The sequence below is a fragment of the Musa acuminata genome, chromosome BXJ3-7 (genome assembly GCF_036884655.1).
Source record: "Musa acuminata AAA Group cultivar baxijiao chromosome BXJ3-7, Cavendish_Baxijiao_AAA, whole genome shotgun sequence".
NCBI lineage: Eukaryota > Viridiplantae > Streptophyta > Magnoliopsida > Zingiberales > Musaceae > Musa > Musa acuminata.
In genome coordinates this window covers 1,150,287-1,169,511 of record NC_088355.1, presented here as the reverse complement: position 1 = coordinate 1,169,511, position 19,225 = coordinate 1,150,287, and the positions used below count along the sequence as shown (strand labels likewise).

The 19,225-nt window shown below is 39.0% G+C and overlaps 2 protein-coding genes across 5 annotated transcripts; both read right to left on the bottom strand.

The window, feature by feature from the left end:
• Window positions 1-2,905: 2,905 nt before the first annotated feature.
• Window positions 2,906-8,588, bottom strand: LOC135642548 (type I inositol polyphosphate 5-phosphatase 4-like). Of its 4 annotated transcripts, none has more exons than XM_065158785.1 (14): window positions 7,246-8,588; window positions 7,053-7,146; window positions 6,672-6,740; window positions 6,509-6,596; window positions 6,332-6,436; window positions 5,723-6,223; window positions 5,480-5,639; window positions 5,013-5,206; window positions 4,795-4,903; window positions 4,382-4,530; window positions 3,974-4,229; window positions 3,790-3,863; window positions 3,547-3,589; window positions 2,906-3,454 (listed from the first exon to the last, which is right to left on the bottom strand). In XM_065158785.1, exons 1-11 carry the CDS (start codon window positions 7,273-7,275, stop codon window positions 4,004-4,006), a joined length of 1,725 nt encoding a protein of 574 aa, XP_065014857.1. In that variant the 5' UTR covers window positions 7,276-8,588; the 3' UTR covers window positions 2,906-3,454; window positions 3,547-3,589; window positions 3,790-3,863; window positions 3,974-4,003. The 4 variants fall into 4 exon arrangements, with proteins under 4 accessions (XP_065014857.1, XP_065014858.1, XP_065014860.1 ...); XM_065158786.1 differs by having other exon boundaries at window positions 3,547-3,586; XM_065158788.1 differs by having other exon boundaries at window positions 5,480-5,615; window positions 7,246-8,587.
• Window positions 8,589-12,433: 3,845 nt separating this feature from the next.
• Window positions 12,434-17,488, bottom strand: LOC135643139 (serine/threonine-protein kinase 52-like). The gene is made up of 7 exons (XM_065159764.1): window positions 17,036-17,488; window positions 16,168-16,864; window positions 14,191-14,312; window positions 13,736-13,944; window positions 13,475-13,649; window positions 13,120-13,254; window positions 12,434-12,974 (listed from the first exon to the last, which is right to left on the bottom strand). Exons 2-7 carry the CDS (start codon window positions 16,478-16,480, stop codon window positions 12,768-12,770), a joined length of 1,161 nt encoding a protein of 386 aa, XP_065015836.1. The 5' UTR covers window positions 16,481-16,864; window positions 17,036-17,488; the 3' UTR covers window positions 12,434-12,767.
• Window positions 17,489-19,225: the final 1,737 nt, after the last annotated feature.

The window sequence follows — 19,225 nt, the reverse complement described above, 5'->3', positions numbered from 1 at the left end:
ATCCCGATAGGTCTGAGATGAGTAAAAATAAAGTTGTCAATGTAAAATTGAGTCATCAACCATTAGAAACTTGAACCCAAGCATTTTGGGAAAATTTTTTGGAAAATGGATCATCTTGGGGCATATGCAGAGTGATGATCCTCTCGTTTGACCTGGATACCAACTCTGACCACCATGTACTGAAGTTCATTCTGCCTCATCTTACCTCTTCAAGAGGAAAAAATTAATGATACAAATATAATATTAGGAGCTGCTCTTGTGAAAAATTGGAAATTCACTTTGAAAGAAGCATGAAATAATAAAAGAAGACCTACTTGTAATGGTTATTATATCATGATACTGGAATAGCATCACTGAAGGATCTAATAAGAGGCAGACCCATAGGCATGTGGATGCATATCCAACAAGTTTTGTAGGTGTAGATGCAAGAGTCCATCTAACATTACCAATATGTTGCAAGATAGTGAATCATGTGTAGCCTACCACATCAAGAAGCTTCATGCAAAGAAATAGTTAGGGTGGGATGGAGGAAGTGATGGTAACAACTATCAACCAAAACATCTGACACTAGAACAAAAATCTTCTAAATGAAAATATAGAGATGCTCTTTAACTTATTTTACAATGATAGGACTCCTTGTTAGAAGACCTGACTCCTACAACCTACAAAGTTGACATCTTCTGATCAAGTGACACCACTAGGTTTATTCCCTTGACTTTCTTAATAGCTATTTAATTACTCTATCTAAGTCATCTATCAGATCTTCTCCAAGATTCCAAACATGAATACCAGTGATTGTGGGTTTACAACATTTTATTAATGTCAACCCTCTGATGTTGCAAAAGAAATCTATATTTGTTTTATTTTAGTTCTAAAAAAAGACATTTTAGTGGTTTTCAACAGCGACAAGCAGATCATTTTTTTTTCTTTTGAAATTTCATGGTTTCACAGAGACAAGAAGCTTCGTCACAAAAACGACTATGAACAAAATCAACAAATATGAGGGTTAACAAGTATCATATCGTACAGGATATGTTGCAACTCATACAGTGCAAGCAAATGATATCATAGAGGGTAATAAACATACATCTCAATGCTAGCCATAGTACAAGAGAATCCCACAGGTTCTATAATACAAAACATGTAAAGAAGTGTACCACGAACAAAATATGCAACATAATAATGAAGAATGAGTAGAAGACTGTGAACATCACATGAATTAGAATCGATTTAAGTAATGACCTCGCTTTCAGATTCAATCTATCGAGAAGCTCTGATATAACAGTGTTCATATGTAGCCTAACCCGTGGCAGCATCTGAGCCAACGGAATCATCCTTTCATAGCTCGCAGTGAAGTCCTTCGCTGCGCTCAATTCCCCTATAACAAGAATCAAAATCAAAGAAAGACGAGCATTGCCGAGCAACGAACACAGAAAAGAACGATTCGTGGAGTCGGTGCCATATACAATCAATGATCGACATATCAAATTGCATCGAGAAGACCTACGACTTAAAGAGAGGCTCTCCCTTGCAAGAAGGAGAGCCAGCGGATGGATGAAGCTTCACCGAGTCCAGGACGCGGCACACATCGATATCCTTCACCTCCGCCCGCTGGAAGAAGCATTTGAACCGCAATTGTCACTGAATCCAGAATCGAGCTCTAGCATCAATCTTGGGCGAAAAGAGGAGCGACATTAGGGTTTCTGAGAGAGCTCACGACGAATCGCCGCTGGCTCTGAGGTCTTCATCGGAGATGAGATGCGGATTCTACAGACTCCACGGATCGATTCCTCGCCATTGGAGTTGAAGTGGCCCCTCGATGACTTCCGGAGACAGAGGGGGGCGAAGAGAGGATGAGACGAACCTGCCAAGAAGACGGACTTATATATGTGGGTCGAGGCGGGAAATTAAACTCGGGAGCCGGCTTTGAGATTCGTGCTAAAATTCAAACATTGATTTCATATATATGTATGTGTGTGTGTATATATATGTATATCTATATATATAAGTTTTTATGATAACAACAATAATGATTGTGATGATGATAGGAAAGTGGTGATAATGATGACAGGGATAGAGAAAACAATCATAAGAAATGATTTGGAGTTATAAACAAAAACAACTCCAAATCATTATGTGCCATTCAACATTGTCAATTATGATATTATTCTTTTTCTTCATTTTTATTTTTTTTCTCATATGCATATTTCTAATTTTTATTCTCGTGTCGCACAGTGAATATTTTTATTTTTATTTTATGTTATCCCATCCAGATAATCTATTTTACATCACATCACATCATCTATTTTAAATGAATGTATGGATGAATCATATTTTTATAAATTTAAAATATGATCCATTTTCTACTCATCCGATCGATACGGTATGATATTTTCATTAACAACATTATAAAGGGTAAGGATAGAATCAATTTTCTATCTAGGTTGTTTTTTTTATATAATAGAATATTTGGTTTTCTATGAAAGTCTCCTAAAACATTATTTCTATGAATTAAGATATATTTTCAATTAAATATATTTCATGATCTTTCAACCACACAGAGGGCAAGTCAAAAAGGTGTACTACACCAAAATAAATATGCATTGTACTGATCCCATTTCCTCTGACTATTTTTTAGGTCCCCATTGTTCATGTCTCCAAGTCTGCCTACCAACTCTGTCATCTTCATGCTTTTCTAAAAGTTTCTCCCAGTAAGAAGAAGCAAAGCAGACCTCTATTTATAATTCAGGCCAACTGAACATTGTTCTGATCTTTCAGCAAAACCAATGTTGTGCCACAGTGATCATATCTCTCCTCTTTTCTCTCCTACCAAAAGAGCTGAAGTCACACCAACATCTTCTAATCCTAACAACAAATCCAATCATTAAGAATTCTTTTGCAAATCTGAAAAATATATTCTTTGATACAATAGATATTATGAGAGTTTTTTACAAAGTCAATAACTTCACATTAGTATGATGTGAAAAGCTTTATGCTTCTCTCAGTAGCTTCATTCTTCTCATTGCCAACTTTATCCGAGCTTCATCTTCGGAAACCCAGCAAAGCTTGAGTTATGTATAATAGCTACATTCCTTGATCGATCAACAGCAACATATGGAACAGAAAGAACATTGTTTGTCTCACTCATTCTACCAAAAATTCCTACACTCTTTTGTCAGAATAACTCTAAATGAAAAATTGAAACTATAATAACACCCATCTTGCGGTTTCGGAGTGGCTGACATCCCCCAAGAGTTCTTTGGGTCGATTTTGTCATTCCTTTTATTCGAGCATCTTGCTTGATCAAGTCGACAAATTGTCACACAATGAGAATTCTTGGTTTTCCAAAAATGAAAAAAGCTGGTTAAGTTGATTGTTAGTAGCTTAATTATTGAGGAATTGAAATCTTGAAGTCGTCTCTTGACTGGTTGTTCAGCAACAAACTCGGTTTTCCCTGGCAGATGGACAAGCAGACAGTGCCGAAGGTTTAATAGGAAATAGTACTAATTTCAGAAACAAGTTCAAATGGAAAGGAAAAGCAATTACCTTAAGAGTTAATTTCTGAAAAGTGGCTATTCCCTAGTTGCTGCTGCAAGACATGGTTAACACAACATCAATTTTGTTCAGATTGTAGATCTAAAGAATTCATATGCCAAATGCAGTTCAACATTTTCACAAAAAAGAAAATTTTTTGTCAAACAGTTACGGGTTGAAATGGTGTCGAAACATAGATCCAAATGAATTTTAAGTACCGAAGTATTGGTAATTGTTTAAATAAAATATAGGCACCTGCTTTCATTGATGGATGCCGAGTCCGCAAAAAATGTTAGGTTCATTTTTGGGATCAATAGATGCAAAACAACCTGCACTGACGGGAAAGGGAATAAATAATTACAAGTGATCAAAATGCATGATCATTCTAAAGGTCAAAAGAAAAAGGTTATAGTGTGGCAGAAGAAAGAAGATATTGGACCTTAATTCCATCCGGAAATCTTCAGCCACATCAGTAGAAACTGAGTTCTGTGTAACCATGCGGGTAGGGCAAGAGTTCCTCCACCTCTATCCGAGAGCTAGAACAACCCATGTTTTTCTTAATCCGGTTGTGATTGATTATTTCAACCTTTGCAGTAAAAGTACCGTATACAGGTCTGTGGTCGGAGAATCTAGACTCCCCACGTACATAAGATAACTGAGTAAGACCTCTACCATACCATAAAATCCGGTCACACCTTCAACCAAAAAGGAGATACCAATCAGCTTCAACAATTTGATGACAGAAACAAAAAAAATAAAACCAAAATAGTCGGTTTTAGAAACCATCTATAATGAAGAAAACAGAGTGGGAGGAACTTTTAGCTAAAGATATGATTTAATATTCTACCATGCAGGTGTCCGCCGTTTCTCTTTTCTGTGCATGTCATCCCCTGTGTATCTATCAGAGTTGTTCGAGTATTTATAGGTGGGAGGAAAACATATCCTTCCTTCTTTCCATCCCTCAAAAACACGGCCACATCTTTGCTCCATTCGAAGCTGTTTCAGAAAAAAAGAAAAATTTAGAGATTTCGACTAGCAATTTTAGAATACATAACAAGGAATAGAAGAATCAACACTTTCAAGGCCACAAGGGATCTTTATCCCTTCTTATAGAGAGAATCTAAAAAGCATCAGATTCTTAATACCTCAAATGATCTTCATATCCTTGAAGTTATTCTAATGTGTTGTGTACAAAATCAAGAGATAACTGATAGTAAATCTAATGCTTATATAGCACTTATGAAAGAATTGGTAAATCACCTGATCTTTTTCCAACAAAGCTCTCCAGTTGTGCATCTCAACTAAAGCCTTTGCGGACTGATATGAAAGAGCGATGCGGTAATTTAAATCACCAAGCCATATGATACGACTGACATTAAAAATAGAATGAGATTATGCTTAACATAAATATTTGCTATTTTTTGCCCGTATGAGAAAAAAATGATTGAACAATAGCAAGTTGTAAATATTGGGCTTACTCATGATCGAGAATTGTTTCACGAGTCTTCTCATCACATGCCTTTTGCACCCGAGGAAACCTCGTCTTTTTTAAAATCTCCATCACATCTAGGTTCCTCCGTGCTTCATCCCCCTCTTTCTGTCCTGAGGTCAAATGACTACAGATGAAGCAGAAGCTTGTTTGGTGCAAAGTCATGCTAATTGATATTGAACCCTGGAAAGAGCCAAAAAAAGATTGCCTTTGTATTCAGGAAGAGCACACAGAAGAGAAATTGTAAACATGTATTTGCAAAAGAACAAAAGACTTCCTTGTGTCACAAATAAGGCATGAAAAACAAGAATCTGTAGCTAACTTGTGCAGTACGACATGATAAAATAAGTGAAATGGGGTATTCTTCAATTGTTTGCAAAGTTAAGTTTGCAAGAGCTGATAATACAGAGGAAATTTGCCAGAAATCAGGGTACTTTAGAAAAACAGTATGACTACCTTATTTCCAAGACAACCCATCAGTCCCCTTCCAACACAAGAAACCTTCAAGTTCTGTACATCACCCCTAATTTCACTTCGCACCCAAACTGTTAGAAATATGCCAACCATCTGCTTACTGGCAACCAAGCAATACCTAGAACTGTGACAAGTTATAATTCTGAATTTCTGAAATATTTTAGACTTTTACCAATGAGGCAGAACCAAATGGAATTAATGAAATAAATCTTAGGAAAGGAGTACCTAGTGTGGGATGATGATCTATTTCTTTCTCCCATATATTGCGGAGCACCATAAGCATATGACGACGGTGAGAAAATTCCAGCAGAAGGAGATTGTTCCGCAACTTTCTCATCATCAGATGAATCTCCACATCTAAAATTTGAATCAAAATCACTTGGCCTGCTCCCGGTGCTTACTCGGTCACAAACACTGAAACGGCGATCCAGCCTTGGATGCAGTTCCATGATATCGCCATTAATTCGTAAACTACGACTCATGGAATGGAATGAATGTCGGTGGAAGTACGATGAATTGTGTTGCCTCACTGAGGAACCCTCAAAATCAGCATCTAGCTCCACAAGTGGATCAGGAACTGGGGACGGTGTGCTATAGCTGCCACATCCATGTGTTCCAGGAAGGGTGTTCAGTGTCCTTCTAATGAGTGTCAACCATTTCTTTGCTGGACCATTGTCTTCTGCACCAAGAACATTTCCGGCATTGAGAGGAACAATCTCTTGAAATCTGCAAATACAGAAAGAAATGGCTCATCAAGTTTGTAATGCTAAACCATGTGTCCATATACATGTTCCTCAAAAATCGTAAAACCCATAGGAGAGTGAAGAAACCAACCCCAAAACGTATATGTCTGCAGGAGGTGAGGCATGAAGCCATTCCTCAAGATTCAAATTTTTTGATGGAGATTTTCCGCCTACATTCCATGTCGACACAAAAATTCTAGAAACACAAAAGTTAAGAATCACAATCATATCGGAGGCCATTGAGTAATTGCTAGCAAATATAAATTACCTATAGTCGTGAACGTCAGTAGCTTGAGCCAAATCAACATCAGATCTTCTTCGTCGGGCTCGATCCATATTCTTCTTGTTCATTTGCTCTGAGGGCCAACAAAACAAAGCAAACGGCTATTTAGTTGTGGTCCAACTTAGTATAAGATCTACTAATGTCTTACCTGTTCTGCTCTTTTTCACCGTGCATGCCTCACTCTCTGCAGAACCCATCCTCCATTCCCTATCGTCTCCTGACAGAACACACAGAATAATCAATAAAGAAAAAGAAAAAAAAATATATCATTTGTGTACCTATGATACTATGAATTTTTATGAGTTATACACAGCTAGGATATGTAGACTGCAAAGTATATCAAGAGGATAATACTTCGATTGCAAGAAGAACCAGTGAGGGAAAGCCTATCAATCAGCAAGATATATGACATATCAAGTTCATGGAGTAGAGGTCTCTGGTCCAGAACACCAATTGAGAACAACACACACATAACTCGGACTATGTCTGAAAAATTAACTGTTATAGGAAGAGAAGCAATCAGACGTACCTCTTCCAACAACAACATCATCATCCGCATGGAAGTCCTGAGATTTGTTCTTGATGTTGAACCATTTTCTAACCAGGGATTTGGACCATGAAAACTACAACAAAATAAGAGAACAAATCAGGGCTAAATCAGCAATCTTTAAGACAAAGAAAGAGGAACAACGATAAAAATTGAATCTTTTCTGCAGTAGAACCTTGCTTTTCTTCGAGTTCTCATCTCTCATCGTTTCAGCACTCCTTCATGCAGCCACCGATCGACGGTTCCCCTCCACCACCTACAAGTCTTCAGGAGCCTCGGCCTTACTGGGAACCCAATCGAGAAGAGCGGCAAAAGCCGGCGCTTTCACTGAGCACTACTTGAGAAAAGAAGAAGACCAAGGACGAAACAATCCCACTTCCGATATCCGACGCAACGATTCGAAAGATTTTTCCCACAGTGATGGATCAGCAAACTAAGAAGCCGCAAAAAAGCGACAAAGCCTGCAATCTCCCTCTATTGAGGTACATTACTCCAGGGTTACGTGCAGCAAACAACAAAGAAGTGAGCAGGAACCTAACCGGCCACTTCAAACCAAAGCCCAAGGAGAGGAAAAACCTCTCCTTTCTCAGATGGGGCTTCGATCTGAAACCTCCGGCTACAGGCCAAACGCAATGGAGCGAGAAAGATCAAATCTTGGACAAAGAAACATCAATTTCGGCGCTAAACGGAAGGAAAAGAGAGTAATGGAGGACAGGAATAAAGCGAAGAGAAATGATCTTTCTTTCTCACTTATGTAGACTGCCTTCCACCTCTCTCTCTCTCTCTCTCTCTCTCTCTCTCTCTCTCTCTCTCTCTCTCTCTTCCCCCACTTCTCTAAGACTATAGAGGCCTTTGCTCGCCCAAAATCCAGAAGAGTATTGCTTCACAGAGAGAAACAAAGGAAATATAGATTGTAGAACATGAAAAGAACAAGAAAACAAATGTTAGGCCGGCCTCGCCACCTTTCAGAATCTGCTCTTCTGCATCCCCAAACCCCGTCTGCAGTTGGTCTTATCTACCCTTCCTTCTCTATGGGATGCAAGAGAGAAAAAATAGCGGAGAAGAAACATCAAAAGACAGAAACTTGTCAGAGAGAGCGAGAGAGAGACTGTTACTTTGGCTGCTAGAGATCTGTTTCTAATGGGCAAATGTGCTTAGATGGGTAGAACTGTGGAACCATGGGCGGAAAGGGTCGAGAGAGAGAGAGAGAAACGAGTGTGTTCAGAAGCTGCTACCTCTGCAGCTAAAACTTCGACATATATGGGCAGAATGTGTCTAAATTCGCCCTTTTCTGACTCTGCTTTGTCCCATTATTTCTTCCAATACATTGTAACCATGGTTGCAATGCTTCACATGCACTGTGTTCTTTCAGCAGAGTAGTAATCTACAAGGGAGAGGAATGTTCGAAGCTGTGGATGAGTTCCAGTAGGGATTTAGGCACCATAGCCATCGAGTGGCCCTGCAATCCCAGTGGGTGTTGGGCTGTCATCATGTGTTACCTCGGACTCTCTCTCTCTCTCTCTCTCTCTCCAGCTTGAGCTTACTGTATGGCTGTAAATGTTGGATGTCAATCGGCGACAGGATATGGTGTTCATGGTTTGCGATTTAGAGTCCTGCCCGGCGGCATGTTTTAGCACCATAAAAGCCACACAATAATGCATGCGTTAGTGTCTTTGCTTTGGACCACTTTGGAATGCCAAGCGGAAGAAGAAGACGACTCCAAGCTATCTATCTACTTTTCCAGTCTTACACCATCCAATTTATCTTTGCCTCGATTACGTATATCGAATTTATTCGTCTAAAAATGGATGAATCTCGACGAACATTAAAAAGGATGTTGATAATTAAGTGATGTCCACGATGGCTTCGAGGAGATCATAAACTGCACCGAATCGATGGTGACAAGAAAAGGAGTAGTTGATTGGGAGGGTGGGAATCCTACCGGCAACCTCACTGCAACTAGTGAAGCTTCCACTTACATCAGGCACCAATTTTGTGCCCCGGTCATAAGATAATTTGACCTGATGACCTGCAAAAGATGGGTGACATCCTCTCACATCAGACTCATCTTGTTCTCTTTGATAGCGGGCACTGGCCTACTTTGATTTGGACATCATTGCATGCCTCTCATCACCTCCTAACACGCTGTTCCTGTGGGCCTCGGGAATCCTTTTGAGGCAATGGAAGAGGAAAAGAGAAAGGCAGCAGGAGAGAGAGAGAGAGAGAGAGAGAGAATTGGGCCCAGCTTCTGAATGCACTTGTGAAGTGGGTGTGAGAGAGACCCCTCCGCCAATCCTTCCTCCCTCCGATGAGCCCCGACTATGGGTCTTATCTGACTGAGATCCAAGTGACAAACAAAAGCTTGGACTCGGTGAAGACATGGATATGATGATCGCATCATTCCGGCAACCAAGAAGCATGAGCTCATCTGCTGCAGGTCACTGCATTTGATGATTCTGATTCCTCTTGCAGGCAGCTCACAGTTGTTGTTGTTGATGTCGGTGGTGGTAAATCCAGGGATTATTAGATCAAGCTGTTTCATACTAAAACAATTCTACTACTGATGCTTACATCCACATATCACTTTTTAGGATCACAACATCAAATGAAGCTGTAACATGGAACTGTTGTAGATCACAAATATGGTTCTACTTGCACTGAGCAGCGTGCAAGGCAGCTGCAGATCGAGGGACTGAGTGGGTTATGTCTCTATTCCTAAAGATGATGGATGGTACTGGAGTTCTACTTCTCACTTTCAAGTGACTTTTGAGTTTGGCAATGACAAAGATGTAGTCGATGAACTCACAGTTTCTTTTACCTTTCCCAAATAGAGAATCCCAAAACCTCCAACTCCACAGGATGTTCCTCATTGTTTAGCCAATGCAAGATTGAGTTGCAAGCTCCAGTATGAACTTTTGAGTTTTGTCCTCCTTTGTATATGTTGGCAATTAATTGCCTTCCTAAATAGTTAATAACATATGTATACATTCATATCTTTCATATATATTTAGATGCACATAACTATACAGAGAGAGGAGAATTATTTGATGACAAAACTATAAGATGTCCTTAGCATAGAACACATTTTATCTTTCGCAACCTTCTTTTTCACTTCCAAGTTCCAAGTTTGAGTGCACCGGGAGCTGAGTTCAGTTCTTTATATTGACAGTTTCCATACATATTTAAGAGGTGACGATGAATCCGATGAAAGCCAAACAAGAGATAGAGGGGAGCAATCCCACACGAATAGTACAGGGGCAGTCGAGTTTAGGGTTACGAACGACAACAATGAGCCATCGTACGAGGGCCAACGAGTGAGGCAAAAGGAGACGACGACTAGGTTTGGAGTTATGAGCAACAATAGCAGACCCTTGCGAGGGTCATAGGTGGTGACGATAGGTCTTCACATGAGGGGTATGGATGGTGTGATAATAGTTATATGTAGAGCTAGCCCTCGTGCAAGGACTATAAGCGATGATGACAATACTTGCATCCCCTCCTTCCTCACACTAGGGTCAGGGGCAAAGCGTACAAGGGCAGGGCTGATGGGGTCAACAGAGGCAACATCAACCCTCGCACGAGCGCTACGACCATATATATATATATATATATATAATCCATTGCAACAAATGAGAAAGCATAACTCACATGCTTTAGCACATATGGACCCATTTGCAGCATAGATGTGTGTGGGGAGAGAGAGAGAGAGAGAGGGGGGGAGGGGGGGGGGGAGCAGTCAAAGGAGACATCTATCTGTCAGTGCTTTGAGCAAAGCATCTTCTTCCTCTCCCTCTTTTTTCTTTGTTTTTTTTTTTTTTTGTTTCCAGCTTTAAGAGAGCCTTCTCACCCATCTTATTTAGCTTTCCTCTCTCAAAAGGGTTTTCTCCCAACTAGGCCTTGTGCCCTCCTCAGTCTTGGCCTTTTCCTCATGTCATTTTCCAGGAGCTGTTCACATAAAAAGGAGTAATTGATGTGTGAGTTGCAGAAAAAGCCACCTTCAGTTCTCAAAACATTGGACTCAAGACTGTAGGAAAGTTTGTTGTTGACTGAATCATCCAATAAATAGATACAAATAAGAAATGAAAAAAAAATGTTGGTTGGTGACAAACATGGACTTGAGGTACAATTGATGATGAATTGCTGGCACAAGCTCTTCACTTGCATCTTTCTTCATGGCTTTTATATGAAGTGGAAGCTTCAAACTACCAATAGATTTGATTGTTGCCAAACACTCTTGTATTTATTTTTTTGTTTTGAAACTTCCATTGAATGAATGAATGAGATGAATGTGGAATTAATTTCTGAAAACAGTAAGGAGTGCATATCTGGGTTGACTCAGCCTGTCCCAGATTTCACAAAAATCTAAGATTCCTCTCTCTCTCTCTCCCTCTCTATCTCTGTGATAATGATGTGAAAGTGAGATAAGATCAAGTCCCACTCAGCAACCAGTGGAAAAAGAGAGAAGCTTGGCCCAGATATCAATGAGATATATCACAGTGAGTTGCACTTGGATCCATTTGACTCAACTTATTATTGGGCAGACCAATACATAATATAATTAATTTGATGTTCACTCTGTAAAGCATGAATCCAAAAGCTTCACTCTGTGATCCAAAAGCATGAATCCAAAAGCTTCATTTGAAGCTTCAAACATCATTTTTCACAAAGCTTCACAAGCTGATCATGATCAAGTTTGTTTTTTAAGCATGAATCCATCGCCTTTAGAGTCTCGTTTTTTTTCTCTAAGAAGATCAAGCAAATAATTTTAGATAATTCAATATTAATAAAAAAAGATTCATAACGTACCACAAAGATATTTCTCAAAGCTAATAAAAATGTATCACTATTCTTTTTTAATTTAAATTATGTTTTACTAAATTTATATTTATTTCTAATTTAAAAAATCTAATATAATATTTTTTATTTTTCTAAAATTTTTTGAAGCTATTTCGATAATTTTACCATATCAACAAATGATATGATAATTTTACCATATCAACAAATGATAATTTTCTATAATTTTTTGAAGCTATTTCAATATTTTCTAAAATACGCATGATATATCACGATATGCACCATACTAATGATCGGTATAACACCAATATAACCGATATAAGAGAAACCTTGCTCACAAGTGAGAGCGAGCAATCCAATAGTAATACAAAACTCTAATGCGTATTACTTTTCACATTGAAAATATAATTGAATCTAGTGATCTAAGTTTGAGACAGCAAGCTTTAACACCATGGTAAACATTACTATTACAAGATAAGTCCTGAATGATCGAAGCTCGAGACACAAAGAGTACCTCTTTGCTTCTATCGACTCTTCCCATATTTTAGTATCAGAAAGATTATCTATCATCTTGTAATGTTCCTCACTTGGATTTTTCCCACCAATATTTGCAAATTTCAGGATGAAACAAAAATACAAACACGTTTGCGTTTCTTCATATAAATGCAATTGCAGCAATTATTTTCTGCCAAATGCAAGACATGCTTTACATAATGGAGGTCAAGACCGTAAGTAGCTCTGCAGAGGGTGTCAACCTTTATTCAAGAACCCACACCATATCAATGCATGAAACCTTTTTGCAACCACTTGACTTTGGCAGCTGACGAGTAACAACATAGTAATTTGGCATAATTGGACTCCAAAGCTCCTCATCGTATACCATAAAAGTACAGCACAATATGCCTATGGACCGCGTTTCGTGGTGAAGCAGAAACAACCATGTGCCTTGTCTTCAGGTATCATCCCACCACCTTTGCTTGTGTTGAGTGCTTCTAAATGCCGCACGACCTCGTCCATATCGGGCCTTTTATCTGGATTGGCATCCCAACACTTCCTCATAATGCTTGCCATAGCACTCGGGCAACACCGTGGGATCTCCGGTCGTAGATTCTGTCATGCAAGAAGCAACTTACGGCCTTTGTTTTACATCTCTAAGCATCCGAGTATATTACATTTCAAAGGACAAGTTCACATTGGGCCTTGGTAGGCCTAAGTATGAGATATCATCAAGCTCAAAATCGTGGGCACAACATACCTTTTGAACAACAGAAGAGGAGACTTCTGCGAAGCTGAGATTAGCATATGGCATGTCGCAACAGTAGATTTCCCATAAACATATGCCAAAGCTGTATACATCGCATTTTCTATTGTAAGGTTTACCATTAAGGACCTGCACAAGTTATTTTAGTGAATTTTCTTGAATGTTTAAAAAGTAAAAAAAATATTTGACTAACTCATGTTTCAATTGTACCAATAACATGTGGGAGATAGCGCTCATATGATGCATCCACTTATTTAGTTAAAATATTCTAGATGATCAAAGTTGCAGCACCTGTGCAAGATAAAACTGATAATTGAAGGTTTACGGAAAATGGAAGAGAGATAAGCACCTCTGGAGCCATGTACCCAAGAGTACCCGTGGCACCAGTCATATCCCTAGGATTCTGAGCCTCAACACGGGCAACCCCAAAATCAGCAATTTTCAGATTCGAATTGGCATCCAGTAACATGTTCTCAGTCTTGACATCCCGATGCACAATCTTTTGCGAGTGTAGATAGCTTAATCTGCAACATTGTAAATTGCTTAACATGATGGTTCAGCTCATCCAAACGTTTTGCTAGCAAAGACATACATTTCTACCATTACTCACCCTCTCGATAGATCCAATGCAAGCTGAACAACAACCTTGTATGCAAGCTTCTTTCGCCTGTTTTTGATTAAATATTGCTTTAATGTTCCCCTAGGAAGATACTCAACCACAACACAACATGCTTGAGTTGGAAGTGAAGTTTGTCCACTGCTTGTGGAATTCTTTTGTGGAATCTTGAGATCGGTAGTTCCCATTGATGCCCCAACAAACTGTAACAAGAAATCTCTAATTATCACTGTACCAGAGAAATTTGCACAATAAACATAGAACAAGTAGCTCATAATCATTCACCAGAAAATGGTTGGAAGATTTGCACATTGTAAAACATGACAAAACAACAGTCAAGATGTAATCAAATATAATATAGCTAAGATTTTTGACAGACCAACACAAGTATTAATAGCATCATCGAAGTTCAAGATTGATTGTCATTGCACCTCCAAAAAGTTGCTTACCTTTGTAACATTCGGATGGTCAAGTTTATGCCAAACAGCAACTTCCTGCTTAAACGATGCCCGAAGAGAAGCAATTTCAGCATCTGTGGCCGCACCATCTTCTCCCCAGTCCAACACTTTAACTACATTATAAGAATGATTATTATGTATTCTAAATTTTGAGACTACAAAAACAAAATAATACTGGTAACAAAATCTACAACATTACAAGTAAATGTCTGAATCTGTTCTTGATACATGATGTTAACAACAACCACTCTAAAAAAGTTGATCATTTTCTCAACTAGCGCAGAAGGGCTATAATCAAATTAGGGCAGTTAAAGAAGAACCCCAAGTCCAACAGAAGGGTAAATCTCTGACTGGTTAATGAACCATAATCATGCATTCCACAGAACATGCAAGTTTTCTCAATGAGATTATGATCTATATTACACAGATAATTCTTCGCATTAAATCCAATAGAAGCATGGCTAAACTGTGTTAAATAAAAAAACACATATATTGATTTTATTAATTCCATCAGCAGCCAAAAAGCTGAAGAAACAAAAATACACCTTTATTGATAACAAGCGCAGCAGTGTATTTATGCACTTTAAATTACTACAAAAGAAGCCCAGTGCATGTGGCTCCTGCAACTAGAAAATCTGAGTGGATGTAGGTAACTTAAATCTGCATGTTAACCTTGCTACCAGTAAGAGCGGGCAAGTAAACTGACAAAATTGTGGGTCCTAGACTGAACTGATTTGAAGAATTTGGTTTGATCAGGCTAGCTTTTGGTTTGGGGATTAAGCAGAGCACCAGAATTGGCTGTAACCAACAAGTATATAGTCACGTAGAAAGCATGCATTCATGTAACTAAACCGAAGTACTATATGCTCTCCAATATACTATATTTTATAATCACCAAAAAAAATTCATGCAGAGCACCAGAATTGACGGTGACCAACTAGTATATAATCATGTAGAAAGCATGTATTCATATTGCTAAAACAAAGTACATTGTGTCTCAAATACAACATCTATTATAATCAGAAAAAGATGTAACATTTTATTGATAATAAAGAGGAGGACCCAATCAAAGTTAATTGCACACATTTGACCATTACTATTTTCCGAAGGTGCTAAAGATGAAGATGAGAATTTTATACTTCTCCACACAGTGGTTTTTTCCTTTACACTGGATGCAATCAAGTGCTTGGATTTATTTTGGTGAATGAATACATGAACCCAACTGAAATGAAGATGACCAATTAGTTTTTCAGGAGTAATTGGGACATGAATTCATGTACTGTCCGCAAGGAGGATGGCCTCCAAGTGCCCATGTCACACTAGTGCTAGGATGGGTACCTATAGACAAAGGCAATGGACTTAGAAGCAGCAGGGTGGGTGCTGGTGCCACTGAACTTGATGAACAGTTGACAGTGTCAGTGTTTGATCATTTAAAGGATAATGGAAAGAGTGGCAGGTGACTAAGAATCCTGGCTTAGTGTCTCAGGCAAGTAACAACTGCAGTAATACCTATCACAATATTATGTGCCATAACTAATAGTTTAAAGATGCCATCCCCTCCGAATAATTATCCTCTTGTAGCTTCACAGCTTTGAATAAATGATGGCAGACAAATGCAACGTATCGGGATCATCGAGGGAGAGCGGCGCCAAATCTCCAGGTTTTCCAACTCCAATCGACGATTTCGCCCGGTAGTGAGCGGTCCGCGTACCAGTCTGCTGGCGGACCGGTATGTAGCGTCCGGTACGGACGATATTATTCGAAATTAAAAACCTTGTTCAGAAGGCAGCATTAATTGTTCAAACAACAACCACAACATTCCAATATCAATTGATCAGGATTATGAAGTAAATAGAGCTATGAGGTTGCAATAAATTTTCACTAAATCAAACGATATAAGATGTGCATGTAGAAACTCAGGAAAGTAGAGAATGCAACATTTAGCACCAAAGTGAAACAAAAAAGTACCTGCAATGTCCTGCCCATCATAAGTTCCTCTATACACAATACCATATGTCCCCTGAGCTATAACATAGCGAATCTCCAGCTTAGATAGATCAATCTCCCATTCCTCCTTCGGCCCTTTGGCACCACCATTCTCTTTGCTCCATGCTTTGTTTATTTGCTTCTCCAACTCGATATCTAAGCTCTTCAAATCAATCTTGTCTGCTCTGAAGAACATATCGTTACTCCCAAAGCTTCTGAATCCCTTTAGTTTTGGTTTATCCCCCAAATCTTTCACTTCAGGACCCTTCTCTTTCTTTTTGCTGCCCAAATCCATGACGACAGATCAACCCAACAGTCCCAATGTCAAAACAGATGCAAAGCTACAGACGATCCGATCTTTTTGTACCCTTCAGTGGCTCCACATCACAACGCAAACGGATAAAGAATCGAAATAAACTCCCCTCAAAATCGCTCCTTTATCCCTCGATTACACGCTCTCCGACGCAGAATTTCCCCGACCAAACGCAATATCAATCAACTTAACCACCTCAGCTGAATTCGGCAACAACTCTCTTCAAGATCCGATCTTTACAGTTCTACTACCAGCGAGAAAAACGCAAGAAACACCGATCCGGCCGGAAGGAGGCAGGAAAGGGCAGCCAATTCAGCAAAGGTCGGCAACTCAGTTGGAAAACGAATCAACGACAACAACGCGAGCCTACAAGGAGGAGGAGGAGGCGGAGGAGTCAAAACAGGCGCAAGAAGAAAAAAGGACGAAGAAACAGCCGAATTCGTTGACGGAGGGGCGATCAAAAAGCCTCGGATGTGGCTTCCGATTGGCTCCTCCAATGCCTTTGCTTTGGCGGAAAGAGAAAGAGCGTGACATCACCTGGGGCGTCACCAGCAGCGCGCGACAAGGGGAGATGGCCGTGAGGTTGGAAATACTATGCGCCACGCAACCCGACTGCTTCCACGCACATCAGCAAGGAAAGAGGGAGAGGGAGAAGAGAGAAAAAGAAAACAAGGGCGAACCCACGAGAGGAGAGAGGAGTGGCGAGAGGGGGAAGCCATAAAGAGGTACGAATTAAGCCCTAATTCGACTCGGATTCTGATCATCTCAAACTACCTTAGAACCATGAGTCCACTTGGCAGCTCTCTATTGGCCCGAAGGTTGAGGCACAACCTCTTTATAACAAAAACAAATCAAATCTTTGGTCGATCAAAAAAAGGAATCAATGTTTGTAATCTTATCCACACAATCAAATAGAGTGAATGAAATTTATTACCCTATCATTCTTGATCTCACAAGGGATATACGCCAAAAAAAATTGGTAATGTAGATCCAAAATTCAAAACCTAAAAACCATGCACATCAAAGCCTAAAAATAAAATACTTATATAATAACCAAGACAGCTCCTTAGACTTGGTCAAGTCAACTTTTTGAGACTAGTAATTTAATTGGCAGAATAGTTGACCAAATAATCACCAAAAAAATACACATCAATTATATGCAAGCTAAACCATTTACATTTACCATTATGAGGTCTTCAAAGTAGATGGACAAACACAAGACTTCTTCATTTATCTTTAAATAATAAATTATGATAACAAGATTTTATCATTGATTCTGGTCACAAGATGAGATCTCAAGCCCTCAATCTAACCTAAATAAGTTAGGCAGCCCACCACCAAGTAATTTGTCCATGGGCAGACAATTGTGCACGGAAAGTATCATACTTTTAAAAGTATGGGACTTTAAATGCAAGAAATATTTACCGAATTCAACTCAACAGGTAATATAAGAAGACTATGGAGGATGCCATGATGATGATGACTTAGAATGAGTCTTGTGGGTCTCTGCCTAATTGGATGTCTCAGCTAAAACGGGCAAGCACATCAGCCATGATGGACATATGACTGTGCCAGGTTCTTGAGTCAAGCCTGAACCCTAGTTTTTCAACAGATTTGGTAGCATGGCAAGGAAACTTCTGGGACACAAGGAGATTTGATTATTCTGGTCTTGAAAGTTTCAGTCCAAATTGTACTCAAGAATACGAGACTTACCATCTGAACCAAGATGGAGAAATGTGAAGTGAAACCCTGCAAAGACATGGAAGTAGATGTTAAGGTCTTTGATCATGCTCACAATATCTTGAGCAATCTCTTGAGGAATACACTTAGCACAACAATTTGTGCCTTTAGATTATTTTTCTTTCAACTTTATTTTCAATTCCTCACAATTTTACCTGCTATTTGCATTAATCGGAACATTAAATTAATATTATTATTAACACTTACATCACTTCTTGTGCAAGAAAGCTAGAGAAGATTTATGCTGGTTGGTAATTCTGCAACCTGCAAAAGCACGGGGATCCTTGTATTCAGAATATATTCTAGTATGAACCATAGGAAAAAAGACAACTGAGCATATTAATGTTGAATATAACAATGACTTCGCTACCGTAAATTGAAGGTGAGCATATTCAGTCAACTTGTCAGTACAAAGTAGCCAAAAATCCATTGTTTGTAGATATGCATTTTCAACTGAAAAGGTGAGCATGGGATAAATGGCAGCATGAATTAAAGAATGCTGCATGAATCATGGTGTAGACTTCGATAAAGTTTTTTTTGAATCAAAGAACTAGTCTGGATTATACAGATCGTTGAGGAAATTTTGTTAAACTCAAAGAATGCTGCATGTTCACTTATATTAGTGAAAACACATTAGTGGGTGGTACAAAAGAAAAAGGCAGGTAACCATTGCAGAAAAGATGGTGTGATCTTAAGTACACCATGAATGCAGTTTAGTGATACGGCATAGATAGTTCTATACAAAAATGATACCTGTACTTCCACATGCCTGGGATGACTTATGTGTTTCTCTGATAAGAGAGCATTTGTGCCACAGGAATCAGCAGCTTCATGTTGTGCTCCCACAAAAGATTCAACAAATTCATCTGGACCTTGGTATGCTCTTATACCTTGAAAAAAAGCAATCAGTGAAGAAAAGAAAGGGGGGAAATTTTTTAGATTCTATAAATGTATTTTCAACAGACAATTTTCAATGAAATTTCCTAA

Excerpts from the sequence above, each read along its gene's own strand:
- LOC135642548 (XM_065158785.1), bottom strand. The coding sequence starts at position 7,275 with ATGAGAGATGAGAACTCGAAGAAAAGCAAG. Across the intron at positions 6,437-6,508 it reads ACTGACGTTCACGACTATAG|AATTTTTGTGTCGACATGGA; the intron begins GTAATTTATATT and ends TTGTGTTTCTAG. Across the intron at positions 5,640-5,722 it reads AGATCATCATCCCACACTAG|AATTATAACTTGTCACAGTT; the intron begins GTACTCCTTTCC and ends TCAGAAATTCAG.
- LOC135643139 (XM_065159764.1), bottom strand. The coding sequence starts at position 16,480 with ATGGATTTGGGCAGCAAAAAGAAAGAGAAGGGTCCTGAAGTGAAAGAT. Across the intron at positions 14,313-16,167 it reads TGATGGGCAGGACATTGCAG|TTAAAGTGTTGGACTGGGGA; the intron begins GTACTTTTTTGT and ends CTTATAATGTAG. Across the intron at positions 12,975-13,119 it reads CCTCTTCTGTTGTTCAAAAG|AATCTACGACCGGAGATCCC; the intron begins GTATGTTGTGCC and ends CTTGCATGACAG.